At 43.4% G+C, this 13,583-nt stretch overlaps 1 protein-coding gene across 1 annotated transcript in view; it reads left to right on the top strand.

Moving 5' to 3' along the window:
- Nucleotides 1–12,735, top strand: part of LOC135466671 (DNA helicase MCM9-like) — a 39,745-nt gene extending 27,010 nt beyond the window's left edge. Inside the window, exons 14-19 of the mRNA XM_064744295.1 lie at nucleotides 2,721–2,856; nucleotides 6,685–6,784; nucleotides 8,057–8,157; nucleotides 9,145–9,227; nucleotides 9,515–9,593; nucleotides 10,465–12,735. Of these exons, the coding sequence (XP_064600365.1) occupies nucleotides 2,721–2,856; nucleotides 6,685–6,784; nucleotides 8,057–8,157; nucleotides 9,145–9,227; nucleotides 9,515–9,593; nucleotides 10,465–12,029 (2,064 nt within the window). The 3' untranslated portion in view covers nucleotides 12,030–12,735. The remainder of the gene's footprint in view (nucleotides 1–2,720; nucleotides 2,857–6,684; nucleotides 6,785–8,056; nucleotides 8,158–9,144; nucleotides 9,228–9,514; nucleotides 9,594–10,464) is intronic.
- Nucleotides 12,736–13,583: the final 848 nt, after the last annotated feature.

The following is a 13,583-nucleotide window of genomic DNA, read 5'->3' as shown; positions in this document are numbered from 1 at the left end:
CGTAACTCAGTCAGTGATGTAAATGTCTGTGTTTACAGTCTGTTAGCATGAACATCGCTGTGGCCTTAACTCAGTCAGTGATGTAAATATCTGTGTTTGCAGTCTGTTAGCATGAACATCGCTGTGGCCGTAACTCAGTCAGTGATGTAAATATCTGTGTTTGCAGTCTGTTAGCATGAACATCGCTGTGGCCGTAACTCAGTCAGTGATGTAAATGTCTGTGTTTGCAGTCTGTTAGCATGAACATTGCTGTGGCCGTAACTCAGTCAGTGATGTAAATATCTGTGTTTACAGTCTGTTAGTGTGAACATCACCGTGGCCATAACTCAGTCAGTGATGTAAATATTTGTGTTTGCAGTCTGTTAACATGAACATCGCTGTGGCCGTAACTCAGTCAGTGATGTAAATATCTGTGTTTACAGTCTGTTAGCATGAACATCGCTGTGGCTGTAACTCATTCAGTGATGTAAATATTTGTGTTTGCAGTCTGTTAGCATGAACATCGCTGTGACCGTAACTCAGTCAGTGATGTAAATATCTGTGTTTGCAGTCTGTTAGCATGAACATCGCTGTGGCCGTAACTCAGTCAGTGATGTAAATATATGTGTTTGCAGTCTGTTAGCATGAACATCGCTGTGGCCGTAACTCAGTCAGTGATGTAAATATCTGTGTTTGCAGTCTGTTAGCATGAACATCGCTGTGGCCGTAACTCAGTCAGTGATGTAAATATCTGTGTTTGCAGTCTGTTAGCATGAACATTGCTGTGGCCGTAACTCAGTCAGTGATGTAAATATCTTGTTTGCAGTCTGTTAGCATGAACATCGCTGTGGCCGTAACTCAGTCATTGATGTAAATGTCTGTGTTTGCAGTCTGTTAGTATGAACATCGCTGTGGCCGTAACTCAGTCAGTGATGTAAATATCTGTGTTTGCAGTCTGTTAGTATGAACATCGCTGTGACCGTAACTCAGTCAGTGATGTAAATGTCTGTGTTTGCAGTCTGTTAGCATGAACATCGCTGTGGCCGTAACTCAGTCAGTGATGTAAATATCTGTGTTTGCAGTCTGTTAGTGTGAACATTGCTGTGGCCGTAACTCAGTCAGTGATGTAAATGTTTGTGTTTGCAGTCTGTCAGTGTGAACATCACTGTGGCAGTAACTCAGTCAGTGATGTAAATATTTGTGTTTGCAGTCTGTCAGTGTGAACATCGCCGTGGTCGTAACTCATTCAGTGATGTAAATGTTTGTGTTTGCAGTCTGTTAGCATGAACATTGCTGTGGCAGTAACTCAGTCGGTGATGTAAATATCTGTGTTTGCAGTCTGTTGGCATGAACATCGCTGTGGCCGTAACTCAGTTTGTAATGTAAATATCTGTGTTTACAGTCTGTTAGTGTGAACATCACCGTGGCAGTAACTCAGTCAGTGATGTAAATGTTTGTGTTTGCAGTCTGTTAGCATGAACATCGCTGTGGCCGTAACTCAGTCAGTGATGTAAATGTCTGTGTTTGCAGTCTGTCAGTGTGAACATCGCCGTGGCCGTAACTCATTCAGTGATGTAAATGTTTGTGTTTGCAGTCTGTCAGTGTGAACATTGCTGTGGCCGTAACTCATTCAGTGATGTAAATGTTTGTGTTTGCAGTCTGTCAGTGTGAACATCGCCGTGGCCGTAACTCATTCAGTGATGTAAATGTTTGTGTTTGCAGTCTGTCAGTGTGAACATCGCTGTGGCCGTAACTCATTCAGTGATGTAAATGTCTGTGTTTGCAGTCTGTTGGCATGAACATCGCAGTGGCCGTAACTCAGTTTGTGATGTAAATATCTGTGTTTGCAGTCTGTTAGTGTGAACATCGCCGTGGCAGTAGTCAGTGATGTAAATGTTTGTGTTTGCAGTCTGTTAGCATGAACATCGCTGTGGCCGTAACTCAGTCAGTGATGTAAATGTCTGTGTTTGCAGTCTGTCAGTGTGAACATCGCCGTGGCCGTAACTCATTCAGTGATGTAAATGTTTGTGTTTGCAGTCTGTTAGCATGAACATCGCTGTGGCCGTAACTCAGTCATTGATGTAAATATCTGTGTTTGCAGTATGTTAGTGTGAACATCACTGTGGCAGTAACTCAGTCAGTGATGTAAATGTTTGTGTTTGCAGTCTGTTAGCATGAACATCGCTGTGGACGTAACTCAGTCAGTGATGTAAATATCTGTGTTTGCAGTCTGTCAGTGTGAACATCGCTGTGGCCATAACTCATTCAGTGATGTAAATGTCTGTGTTTGCAGTCTGTCAGTGTGAACATCGCCGTGGCCGTAACTCATTCAGTGATGTAAATGTTTGTGTTTGCAGTCTGTTAGCATGAACATCGCTGTGGCCGTAACTCAGTCAGTGATGTAAATGTCTGTGTTTGCAGTCTGTCAGTGTGAACATCGCTGTGGCCGTAACTCATTCAGTGATGTAAATGTCTGTGTTTGCAGTCTGTCAGTGTGAACATCGCCGTGGTCGTAACTCATTCAGTGATGTAAATGTCTGTGTTTGCAGTCTGTCAGTGTGAACATCGCTGTGGCCGTAACTCATTCAGTGATGTAAATGTCTGTGTTTGCAGTCAATCAGTGTGAACATCGCTGTGGCCGTAACTCAGTCAGTGATGTAAATGTCTGTGTTTGCAGTCTGTCAGTGTGAACATCGCCGTGGCCGTAACTCATTCAGTGATGTTAATGTCTGTGTTTGCAGTCAATCAGCGTGAACATTGCCCTGGCCAGTCCCCTATTGAGCAGATTTGATCTGGTACTAGTATTGCTGGACTCGCAGAATGAGGAGTGGGACAGGGTTGTTTCTAACTACATTTTGGAGGACAAAAAGCCATCAGGTAACTACACAAAGATGGTTATGAAGTGTAATAATATTGGTATATTTACACAACAAACATATTTACATTTTTTCTCTCTTTTCAATCAAGATGGTCAGTTCCCCCGACCGAACCTTGTATTAGTACTGTATGTGTATGCTCTGACTAGCCAGGTTCCCTGCTACTAGTACTGTATGTGTGTATGCTCTGACTAACCAGGTTCCTTTCTACTAGTACTGTGTGTGTGTGTGCTCTGACTAGCCAGGTTCTCTTCTACTAGTATTGTGTGTGTTTGCTCTGGCTAGCCAGGTTCCCTTCTACTAGTACTGTATGTGTGTGTGTTTGCTCTGACTAGCCAGGTTCCCTTCTACTAGTACTGTATGTGTGTGTGCTCTGACTAACCAGGTTCCCTTCTGCTAGTACTGTATGTGTATGCCCTGACTAGCCAGGTTCCCTGCTACTAGTACTGTATGTGTGTGTGCTCTGACTAGCCAGGTTCTCTTCTACTAGTAGTGTGTGTGTGTGTGTGCTCTGACTAGCCAGGTTCCCTTCTACTAGTATTGTGTGTGTGTGCTCTGACTAGCCAGGTTCCCTTCTACTAGTATTGGGTGTGTGTTTGCTCTGACTAGCCAGGTTCCCTTCTACTAGTACTGTATGTGTGTGTGCTCTGACTAGCCAGGTTCTCTTCTACTAGTAGTGTGTGTGTGTTTGCTCTGACTAGCCAGGTTCCCTTCTACTAGTATTGGGTGTGTGTTTGCTCTGACTAGCCAGGTTCCCTTCTACTAGTATTGTATGTGTGTGCTCTGACTAGCCAGGTTCCCTTCTACTAGTACTGTATATGTGTGCCCTGACGAGCCAGGTTTCCTTCTATAAGTACTGTATGTGGGTGTACTCTGACCAGCCAGGTTCCCTTCTACTAATACTGTATGTATGTGTGCCCTGACGAGCAAGGTTCCCTTCTACTAGTACTGTATGTGGGTGTGCTCTGACTAGCCAGGTTCCCTTCTACTAGTAGTGTGTGTGTGTGCTCTGACTAGCCAGGTTCCCTTCTACTAGTATTGCGTGTGTGTTTGCTCTGACTAGCCAGGTTCCCTTCTACTAGTACTGTATGTGTGTGCTCTGACTAGCCAGGTTCCCTTCTACTAGTACTGTATGTGTGTGCCCTGACGAGCCAGGTTCCCATCTACTAGTACTGCATGTGTGGGTTCTGACTAGCCAGGTTCCCTGCTTCTAGTATTGTGTGTGTGTTTGCCCTGACGAGCCAGGTTCCCCTCTACTAGTACTGTATGTGGGTGTGCTCTGACTAGCCAGGTTCCCTTCTACTAGTAGTGTGTGTGTGTGCTCTGACTAGCCAGGTTCCCTTCTACTAGTATTGTGTGTGTGTTTGCTCTGACTAGCCAGGTTCCCTTCTACTAGTATTGTATGTGTGTGCTCTGACTAGCCAGGTTCCCTTCTACTAGTACTGTATATGTGTGCCCTGACGAGCCAGGTTTCCTTCTATAAGTACTGTATGTGGGTGTACTCTGACCAGCCAGGTTCCCTTCTACTAGTACTGTATGTATGTGTGCCCTGACGAGCAAGGTTCCCTTCTACTAGTACTGTATGTGGGTGTGCTCTGACTAGCCAGGTTCCCTTCTACTAGTAGTGTGTGTGTGTGCTCTGACTAGCCAGGTTCCCTTCTACTAGTATTGCGTGTGTGTTTGCTCTGACTAGCCAGGTTCCCTTCTACTAGTACTGTATGTGTGTGCTCTGACTAGCCAGGTTCCCTTCTACTAGTACTGTATGTGTGTGCCCTGACGAGCCAGGTTCCCATCTACTAGTACTGCATGTGTGGGTTCTGACTAGCCAGGTTCCCTGCTTCTAGTATTGTGTGTGTGTTTGCCCTGACGAGCCAGGTTCCCCTCTACTAGTACTGTATGTGGGTGTGCTCTGACTAGCCAGGTTCCCTTCTACTAGTAGTGTGTGTGTGTGCTCTGACTAGCCAGGTTCCCTTCTACTAGTATTGTGTGTGTGTTTGCTCTGACTAGCCAGGTTCCCTTCTACTAGTATTGTATGTGTGTGCTCTGACTAGCCAGGTTCCCTTCTACTAGTACTGTATGTGTGTGCCCTGATGAGCCAGGTTCCCATCTACTAGTACTGTATGTGTGTGTGCTCTGACTAGGCAGGTTCCCTTCTACTAGTACTGTATGTGTGTGTGCTCTGACGAGCCAGGTTCCCTTCTACTAGTGTTGTGTGTGTGTTTGCTCTGACTAGCCAGGTTCCCTTCTACTAGTATTGTATGTGTGTGCTCTGACTAGCCAGGTTCCCTTCTGCTAGCACTGTATGTATGTGCTCTGATTAGCCAGGTTCCCTTCTACTAGTACTGTATGTGTGTGCTCTGACTAGCCAGGTTCCCTTCTACTAGTACTCTGTGGACCCTGACTAACCAGGTTCCCTTCTACTAGTACTGTATGTGTGTGCTCTGACTAGCCAGGCTCCGTTCTACTAGTACTGTGTGTGTGCTCTGACTAGCCAGGTTTCCTTCTACTAGTACTCTGTGGGCCCTGACTAACCAGGTTCCCTTCTACTAGTACTGTGTGTGTGCTCTCTGATTAGCCAGGTTCCCTTCTACTAGTACTGTAAGTGTGGGCCCTGACTATCCAGGTTCCCTTCTACTAGTACTGTGTGTGTGCTCTGACTAGCCAGGTTCCCATCTACTAGTACTGTATGTGTGGGTTCTGACTAGCCAGGTTCCCTTCTACTAGTACTGTATGTGTGTGCTCTGATTAGCCAGGTTCCCTTCTACTAGTACTGTATGTGTTTGCTCTGACTAGCCAGGTTCCCTTCTACTAGTATTGTGTGTGCTCTGACTAGCCAGGTTCCCTTCTACTAGTATTGTGTGTGTGTGTGCTCTGACGAGCCAGGTTCCCTTCTACTAGTATTGTGTGTGTGTTTGCTCTGACTAGCCAGGTTCCCTCCTGCTAGCACTGTATGTGTGTGCTCTGACTAGCCAGGTTCCCTTCTACTAGTACTGTGTGTGTGCTCTGACTAACCAGGTTCCCTTCTACTAGTACTGTAAGTGTGGGCCCTGACTAGCCAGGTTCCCTTCTACTAGTACTGTATGTGTGTGCTCTGACTAGCCAGGTTCCCTTCTACTAGTACTTTATGTGGGGGCCCTGACTAGCCAGGTTCCCATCTACTAGTACTGCATGTGTGGGCTCTGACTAGCCAGGTTCCCTTTTACTAGTGCTGTATGTGTGTGTGCTCTGATTAGCCAGGTTCCCTTCTACTAGTATTGTATGTGTGTGCTCTGACTAGCCAGGTTCCTTCTACTAGTACTGTATGTGTGTGCTCTGACTAGCCAGGTTCCCTTCTACTAGTACTTTATGTGGGGGCCCTGACTAAACAGGTTCCCATCTACTAGTACTGTAAGTGTGGGCTCTGACCAGCCAGGTTCCCTTCTACTAGTACTGTATGTGTGTGTGCTCTGATTAGCCAGGTTCCCTTCTACTAGTACTTTATGTGGAGGCCCTGACTAGCCAGGTTCCCTTCTACTAATGCTGTATGTGTTTGCCCTGACTAGCCAAGTTCCTTTCTACTAGTACTGTGTGTATGTGCTCCGACTAGCCAGGCTGCCTTCTACTAGTACTGTATATGTGTGCCCTGACTAGCCATGTTCCCTTCTACTAGTACTGTATGTGTGTGTGCTGACTAACCAGGTTCCCTTCTACTAGTACTGTATGTGTGTGCTCTGATTAGCCAGGTTCCCTTCTACTAGTACTGTATATGTGTGCTCTGACTAACAAGATTACATGTCTGAACTTCCTCTATCACATTATATTATCTCATATTTGCCTGTGTCCTACTCAGGTGACATGGATGTGAAGAGTCTGTGGAGCATGGAAAAAATGCAGGTGTACCTGTCCTACATCAAAAGTATCTCCCCTAAGCTGACAGATGGGGCCGGCAGGTAGCTACCTGTAGTTTGTTACATGATAATCTATAGGTTATGTGACAGTCATGCATTTGTGCAGAGCTGTTATGTGAGGGTATATTTGTGCAGAGCTGTTATGTGAGGATATATTTGTGTAGAACTGTTATGTGAGGATGTTTGTGTAGAACTGTTCTGCGAGAGTGTATTTGTGTAGAGCTGTTATGTGAGAGTGTATTTGTGTAGAGCTGTTATGTAGGGTGCATTGTGTCGAGGTGGTATGTGAGGGTGTATTTGTGTAGAACTGTTATGTGAGGGTGTATTTGAGTAGAGCTGTTATGTGATGTATTTGTGTAGAACTGTTATGTGAGAATGTATTTGTGCAGAGCTGTTCTGTGAGGGAGTATTTGTGCAGAGCTGTAACGTGAGGGTGTGTTTGTGCAGAGCTGTTGTGCAATGATGTATTTGTGTAGAACTGTTCTGTGGGGGTGTATTTGTGCAGAGCTGTTATGTGATGTATTTGTGTAGAACTGTTAGGTGAGGGTTTGTTTATGCAAAACTGCTATGTGAGAGTGTATTTGTGTAGAACCATTATGTAAGGGTTTATTTGTGCAGAGCTGTTATGTGAGGGTGTGTTTGTGCAGAGCTGTTATTTGTGTAAAGCTGTTCTGTGGAGGTGTATTTGTGCAGAGCCGTTATGTGAGGGTGTATTTGCATAGAGCTGTTCTGTGGGGGTGTATTTGTGCAGAGCTGGTCTGTGAGGGTGTGTTTGTGCAGAGCTGTTCTGTGGGGGTGTGTTTGTGCAGAGCTGTTCTGTGGGGGTGTGTTTGTGCATAGCTGTTATGTGGGGGTGTATTTGCATAGAGCTGTTCTGTGAGGGTGTATTTGTGTAGAACCATTATGTGAGGGTTTATTTGTGCAGAGTTGTTCTGTGGGGTTGTATTTGTACAGAGCTGTTCTGTGGGGGTGTGTTTGTGCAGAGCTGTTCTGTTGGGGGGGGGGAGGTGTTTGTGCAGAGGTGTTATATGAGGGTGTATTTATGCAGAACTGTATGCGAGGATGGGTCGGCTAGCAGCCCACCATGGATGGTCGTGTGGTCCCCCAGACTCTGCGCTGTTTCCTTCAACCATAATGCTGGTCTCTGTCATGTAAGTGAAATGTTAAGTATGATGTAAAACACCAATTAAATATATAAATAAATAAAGGTGAGGATCTGTTCTGTGAGGATGTCTTCATGCAGAGCTGTTATGTGAGTATGTATTTGTGTAGAGGTGTTTTATGATGATGGTGATTTTCTTGTTGTTGTTGTAGAGTGCTACAGGAGTATTACCGCGCCCAGAGAGGAGCGGACCACCGTAATGCAGCAAGGACAACAGTTAGGCTGCTAGAAAGTATGATCAGACTCTCTCAAGGTAACTGAAACTCAGTCACTACAAGCTTCTTTGAAGTAAACACAAACTCACTTCAGACTTTCCTAAGGTAAAGCCGAACTGACTTCTGACTTTCTAAAGCTAAACATAAAGTCACTAAATCTCTCGCAAGGTAAGCATGAAGGGGATAGTGCACAACTGGTTGACCCGTATCAGTATAACAGCTCGGGTGGGGCGGCTTACTTGAAGGTCTGCCATCAACCTGTGCATGGTTGCAGGTTTTCCCTGGGATCTGCCTGTTTTCCTCCCACCGTTATTCTGGCTGCCGTTATATAAGTGAAAAATTCTTAAGTACGGTGTTAAACACCAATCAAATAAAGAACAAATAAATTAGAGTAAACATAGACTGACAACAAACCTCTCTCAAGGTAAACACAAACTCACAATATCTCTTTCAAAGTAAACATATACTATTAAACTACAAACCTCTCTCAAGGTAAACACAAACTCACAATATCTCTTTCAAAGTAAACATATACTATTAAACTACAAACCTCTCTCAAGGTAAACACAAACTCACAATATCTCTTTCAAAGTAAACATATACTATTAAACTACAAACCTCTCTTAAGGAAAACACAAGCTCACTTCAATCTCTCTCAAAGATAAACACTAACTCACTTCAAGCCCTCTCAAGGTGAATACAAATTCACTTCAAACTCTCCATAAAAGGTAAACACTCACATCTAACTTTCTCAAGGTAAACACAAAGGCATGTCTAACTTTCTCAAGGTAAATACAAACTCACTCTCTTTGAAGATAAAAACAGACTAACTACAAACCTCTCTCAAGGAAAACATTTCTCGCTTCAAACTCAAACACGATCACAGTCTCAGAGAGTAAGCGCTATGTAAAATAACCACAAGTATTATTGCAGTAGACATTGATCCATGGTTACTGTTGATTGGGCCACTACAACATGTATTTTGGTGAAATACATGAATAGTGAGAATTGTTTCTGTTGTTCAGCTCATGCTCGGCTGATGTTTCGAGACAAGGTGACAGTGCTTGATGCAGTGGTGGCTGTAACACTAATGGAGTCTTCCATGCAGGTAAACTTATTGTAACTGCATCTGCTCTCAGTCTTACCCAAGTGAAATGATGTAATATGGGATGTTTTCAATCTGCTCCACTGTTTCTTCATACTTTATCATCAAACAGGACCAGTTTTAAGCTGGCGGTTTTTCTAGTTTGAATAATGGTAACTTTACAAGATTTAGGTCAGAAGCTTTAAAACTGTGTCTGTTTAGATGTGACTGGACTTCTGCTTCATCACTAACTGATCCACACCAGTTAATTACAAATACAGTGTACACATGTGGCTGTGTGTTCATTACAGGGAGCGGCCCTCATGGGGGGCATCAATGCTCTCCACACCTCATTTCCGGACCAGCCCGAGGAGGAGTACAAACTGCAGGGTGAGGTTTACAGTCTGCCTTTCATCAGCTATATTCATTTATACCTGACTGACCTGACCACCCAGTCACATCGCCTCCATGTCCTCCCTACCTCATAATCCGGCCTGCCTTGGTACCCTGCATGCACCTGCCTCATTTTCCTACTTGCCTTGTTATCATACCTGCCTCATTATCTTACCTGCCTCATTATCTTACCTTCCTTGTTATCTTACCTGCCTGGTTATCCTACTTGCCTTATTATCCTACCTGCCTCATTATCTTACTTTCCTTGTTATCTTACCTGCCTGGTTATCCTACATGCCTTGTTATCATACCTTCCTCATTATCTTGCCTTCCTTATTATCTTACCTGCCTTGTTATCCTGCATGCCTTGTTATCCTACCTGCCTCATTATCCTATATGCCATGTTATCCTGCATGCGTCATTATCCCACATGCCTTGTTATCCTACCTGCCTCATTATCCTACATGCCTGGTTTTCCTACGTGCCTCGTTATCCTACATGCCTCATTATCCTACATGCCTCATTATCCTAATACCTTGTTATCCTACCTGCCTCATTATCTTACATGCCTTGTTATCCTACCTGCCTCATTATCCTCATGCCTTGTTATCCTACCTGCTTTATTATCCTACAGGCCTTGTTATCCTACCTGCTTCATTATCCTACCTGCCTCATTATCCTACATGCCTGATTATCCTACCTGCCTCATTATCCTACATGCCTTATTATCCTACCTGCACATTCACTCATGATAACATTGCAGGTTACACTCAGTCATGATAACATTGCAGGTTACACTCAGTCATGATAACATTGCAGTTCACATTGCCATGCCATATCAATGTTATTTTTTGTTGAATGTCTTCAGTGGAGATAGTCCTGAACAGATTAAGCCTGGGTGATTTACTGGAGGAAGAGTTGAGAAGACTGGCAGCTGAGGAGCAGTTGTCAGGAAGCCAGGGATCAGGTGGAACATCTCCTGGGCCAAGTGTGGGTGGGAACAGCAGGGAGGGACAGTCCGCGAACAGCAAGGCTAAGAAGGAATCCGGGAGTCACAAGAAGCAGGTGCCAGGAAGGGAGACCAATTCCAGTGAACCTCATACAGATGTTACCACAGCTAGACAAAACATCATGGGCAGAAGTGAGCAGATCAGGGGAGACAATTCTGGGAAGGATCTCCTTGTTAATATTGACAAGGAAAGTCATGTGAGAACCAACAATAACAATGAGTCAAAAGACGAGTCTTTTCTCTTGGATACGTCATTGACAGACCTCCTAACTGAAAGCACGGAGCAGAGGTTGTTCCAGAGAGGGAATGTCAGGATACAGAAAAGAAATGGACGACTGAAAAGGCCTGACAATACTTGTGATAAATCTGGAGAACAGAGTACTGAGACCGAACAAGCAGCATCTGTCAGTAATGATCATTCATTCAGCCAGTGGAAGTTCAAACCTAAATCAAAATCAAAACTCAATCACACAAGTACAGAGATAGCTGATAAAAGGGCTGTTAACTCTTTGCAAGCTACATGTGTGTCACATTCGGGAAAAGCGAGGATGTCAAAAACACAGAATCAGAGTGGAAAGGAAGATGGTCATTTTGAGTCTGTGAGGTCAAACTTAAATTTTAGTATTTCTCAGAATATGAATGGAACTTGTGATTTTCTGGATGATATAAATGATAAAACAGAGGATGAATTAGTTGTGGGCAGAAATTTGGAATCTGCGTATACTGATAAGATGCCAATGAGAAAGGAAGCTAGACTTGATGGTGACCTTCTTAGTGACCTTGATAAGGAACTTGGCCATGCAGCATCAACACCAATATCCAAACCTCCAAATGACAGTGCGCCTATATGTAGGTCAGGGGTCTCAAAGAAAACCATCAGTAAACTCCATCAGTTTGCCTTCGAGGAAAGTGTAAGGGACAAGCAGACGGACAGTTTTGGTGACAAGGTGGAAAACACGGAAAAGTTGTGGACAAATGCCCCTCCTAATATTTCTGCTAGTTTGTTTTCTGGTGAATTGTGGCTAGACAATTCTTTAGATTCTGATCTGCTGGACAATCCACAACAAGAACAACAATGTTCAAATAAAACCTTCAGTCAGGAGAATTCAAACATCAACCCTGCTAGAAATATGAAAAGAGCAGCAGAACTTTTGAGAAGGGGTTTCCCCAAAAGGACTTTGAAGAACGCAACAAATGTGCAGAAAAGTACACCTACAGCACCACCTAGTGGTCAATTTTTTAGGGGAGATAACTCTGCCAATTCAAGTCAGACCAGTAGCTCAGCTGTATCTCTTCCCAAGTGGATGCCCTGTACTCAACTGAATGGGTCCTCATTTTTTTCCAGCACAAATGGTGACATTTCCGAGGATGAGTTAGATTTGGAAACGCCAATATGTTCAAACAAAAAACCAAGATTGAAGTGAAACTTTTGATGGTTACGATTTTGTTCACATGAATGTCAAAGAAGCTAATGATATTTAAAAAAATAAAATTTTGAAATCAGCAGTTTTAACATGTGCAATTTTTGTAACTAATTTGTAGACATGATACAACCCAAACTGATTGTTTTCCAGAGTGTCCCTAGTGGTATGCTGTCAACTGGTCTTGTAGTTTGCCTTCAGAATGGCAGTCAACATTGGTGGGTACTGTGCATGTGTGCGTGGTATATCACTGGATCACACAACAAAGCATCTGTTTTCATATCAAATAAGACATGTCTCAGTCCCTTCCTCTGGTAGCTAGACTAGCATACAGGAAGAATGATACATAAGCTTTCTGTACTCGTGATCCGTGTTTTAAAGGTATAGTGTATGGACATAGTTCATGTATGAGGATGATGGCTCTGATACAGTCATTTACAGACTCGCCCTTCAAAGTCAACACTTCTCTGCTTACCGCTAAATCAAAATGTAACCATTTGGCTTGATAAATATGCGAAATCATATCAACAGGGTATTCAGATGGCAAAATTTCAGATATCTCTACCACAGGTTTGTTTGCCAACACAGTAGACACCGTTAGAAATACGTGTATGTTAGATGTAGGGCACAGTGACAGTGATGTTTGTAAGGACAAAGTTAATAAAGCAAGAAGCTTAGGCTAAAGCTTTGCTTTATGTATCTCTCAGCGTTAATTCTTTCAGATTCCTGTTTTTTTTCAATATACAGAATAAAAAATAATGATAGCTCCCTTCTGACGACTAACCTATTTTTTTAATGGATTGGGCTATACCCAACAAAGAATTTTTAAGAATGGCCTTAGATGCAAAAAGAAAACCAAATGGTCTGCTTTCTGCAGATTTATGTCATTGGTGTTGAACAGTGCTCTTAAGCATATTTCACTTACGGTAATAAAATTGGAGAAATGTCAGTTTTAAGGTTGGATAAAGCTGGATTACCCGGAGCAAACTACTGGCCATTGACGAGTAACTGACAAAGTTTTCTGTGTGGGACAGAGATGTTTCAGCAGGTCGAGCAGCATGTGTTTACCTTATTGGTGGAAGTCAAGTGTATAATAATACCTTAGTTTTTCACAAGAAGCTAGGAGTTGAGCTACATGTATGTTAATAAATACCTGAATTTGGCTAAATGAAAAGTATAAATCTTAAAGTAAGCTTGTGATGCAGTGCTGAGTTGGTATGGACTGATTGTGACGATGACCTGTCACAGGTGAGTGGTTTGAGGAGAGGCTCTCAATCTCACAGGTAAACTGTGGTAGTTTCAGCTACATGTACTTGCCCAGCCTATAGTCAGACTGCATAAAGTTCAGGTTCAGTGTAGATGTACAGTGTATGTTATAGCTGATGAGCTGCCTGTGTTGTGAAAAGTGGGACAGTTAACTCTCCGTATCACTCAACTACTACAATAGCGAATGCATTTTGACTCTGTGAACTACAATGTAAAAGCTGATTAGAATTTATTGTTAATGCAGGCTCTTACACTGTTTTCACTGGACACAAGATTTGGCATATGGTCAGT

This window comes from Liolophura sinensis, chromosome 6 (assembly GCF_032854445.1).
Source record: "Liolophura sinensis isolate JHLJ2023 chromosome 6, CUHK_Ljap_v2, whole genome shotgun sequence".
Lineage (NCBI taxonomy): Eukaryota > Metazoa > Mollusca > Polyplacophora > Chitonida > Chitonidae > Liolophura > Liolophura sinensis.
The sequence above is the reverse complement of the archived record's forward strand: the minus strand, read 5'-3'. Positions and strand labels throughout refer to the sequence as shown.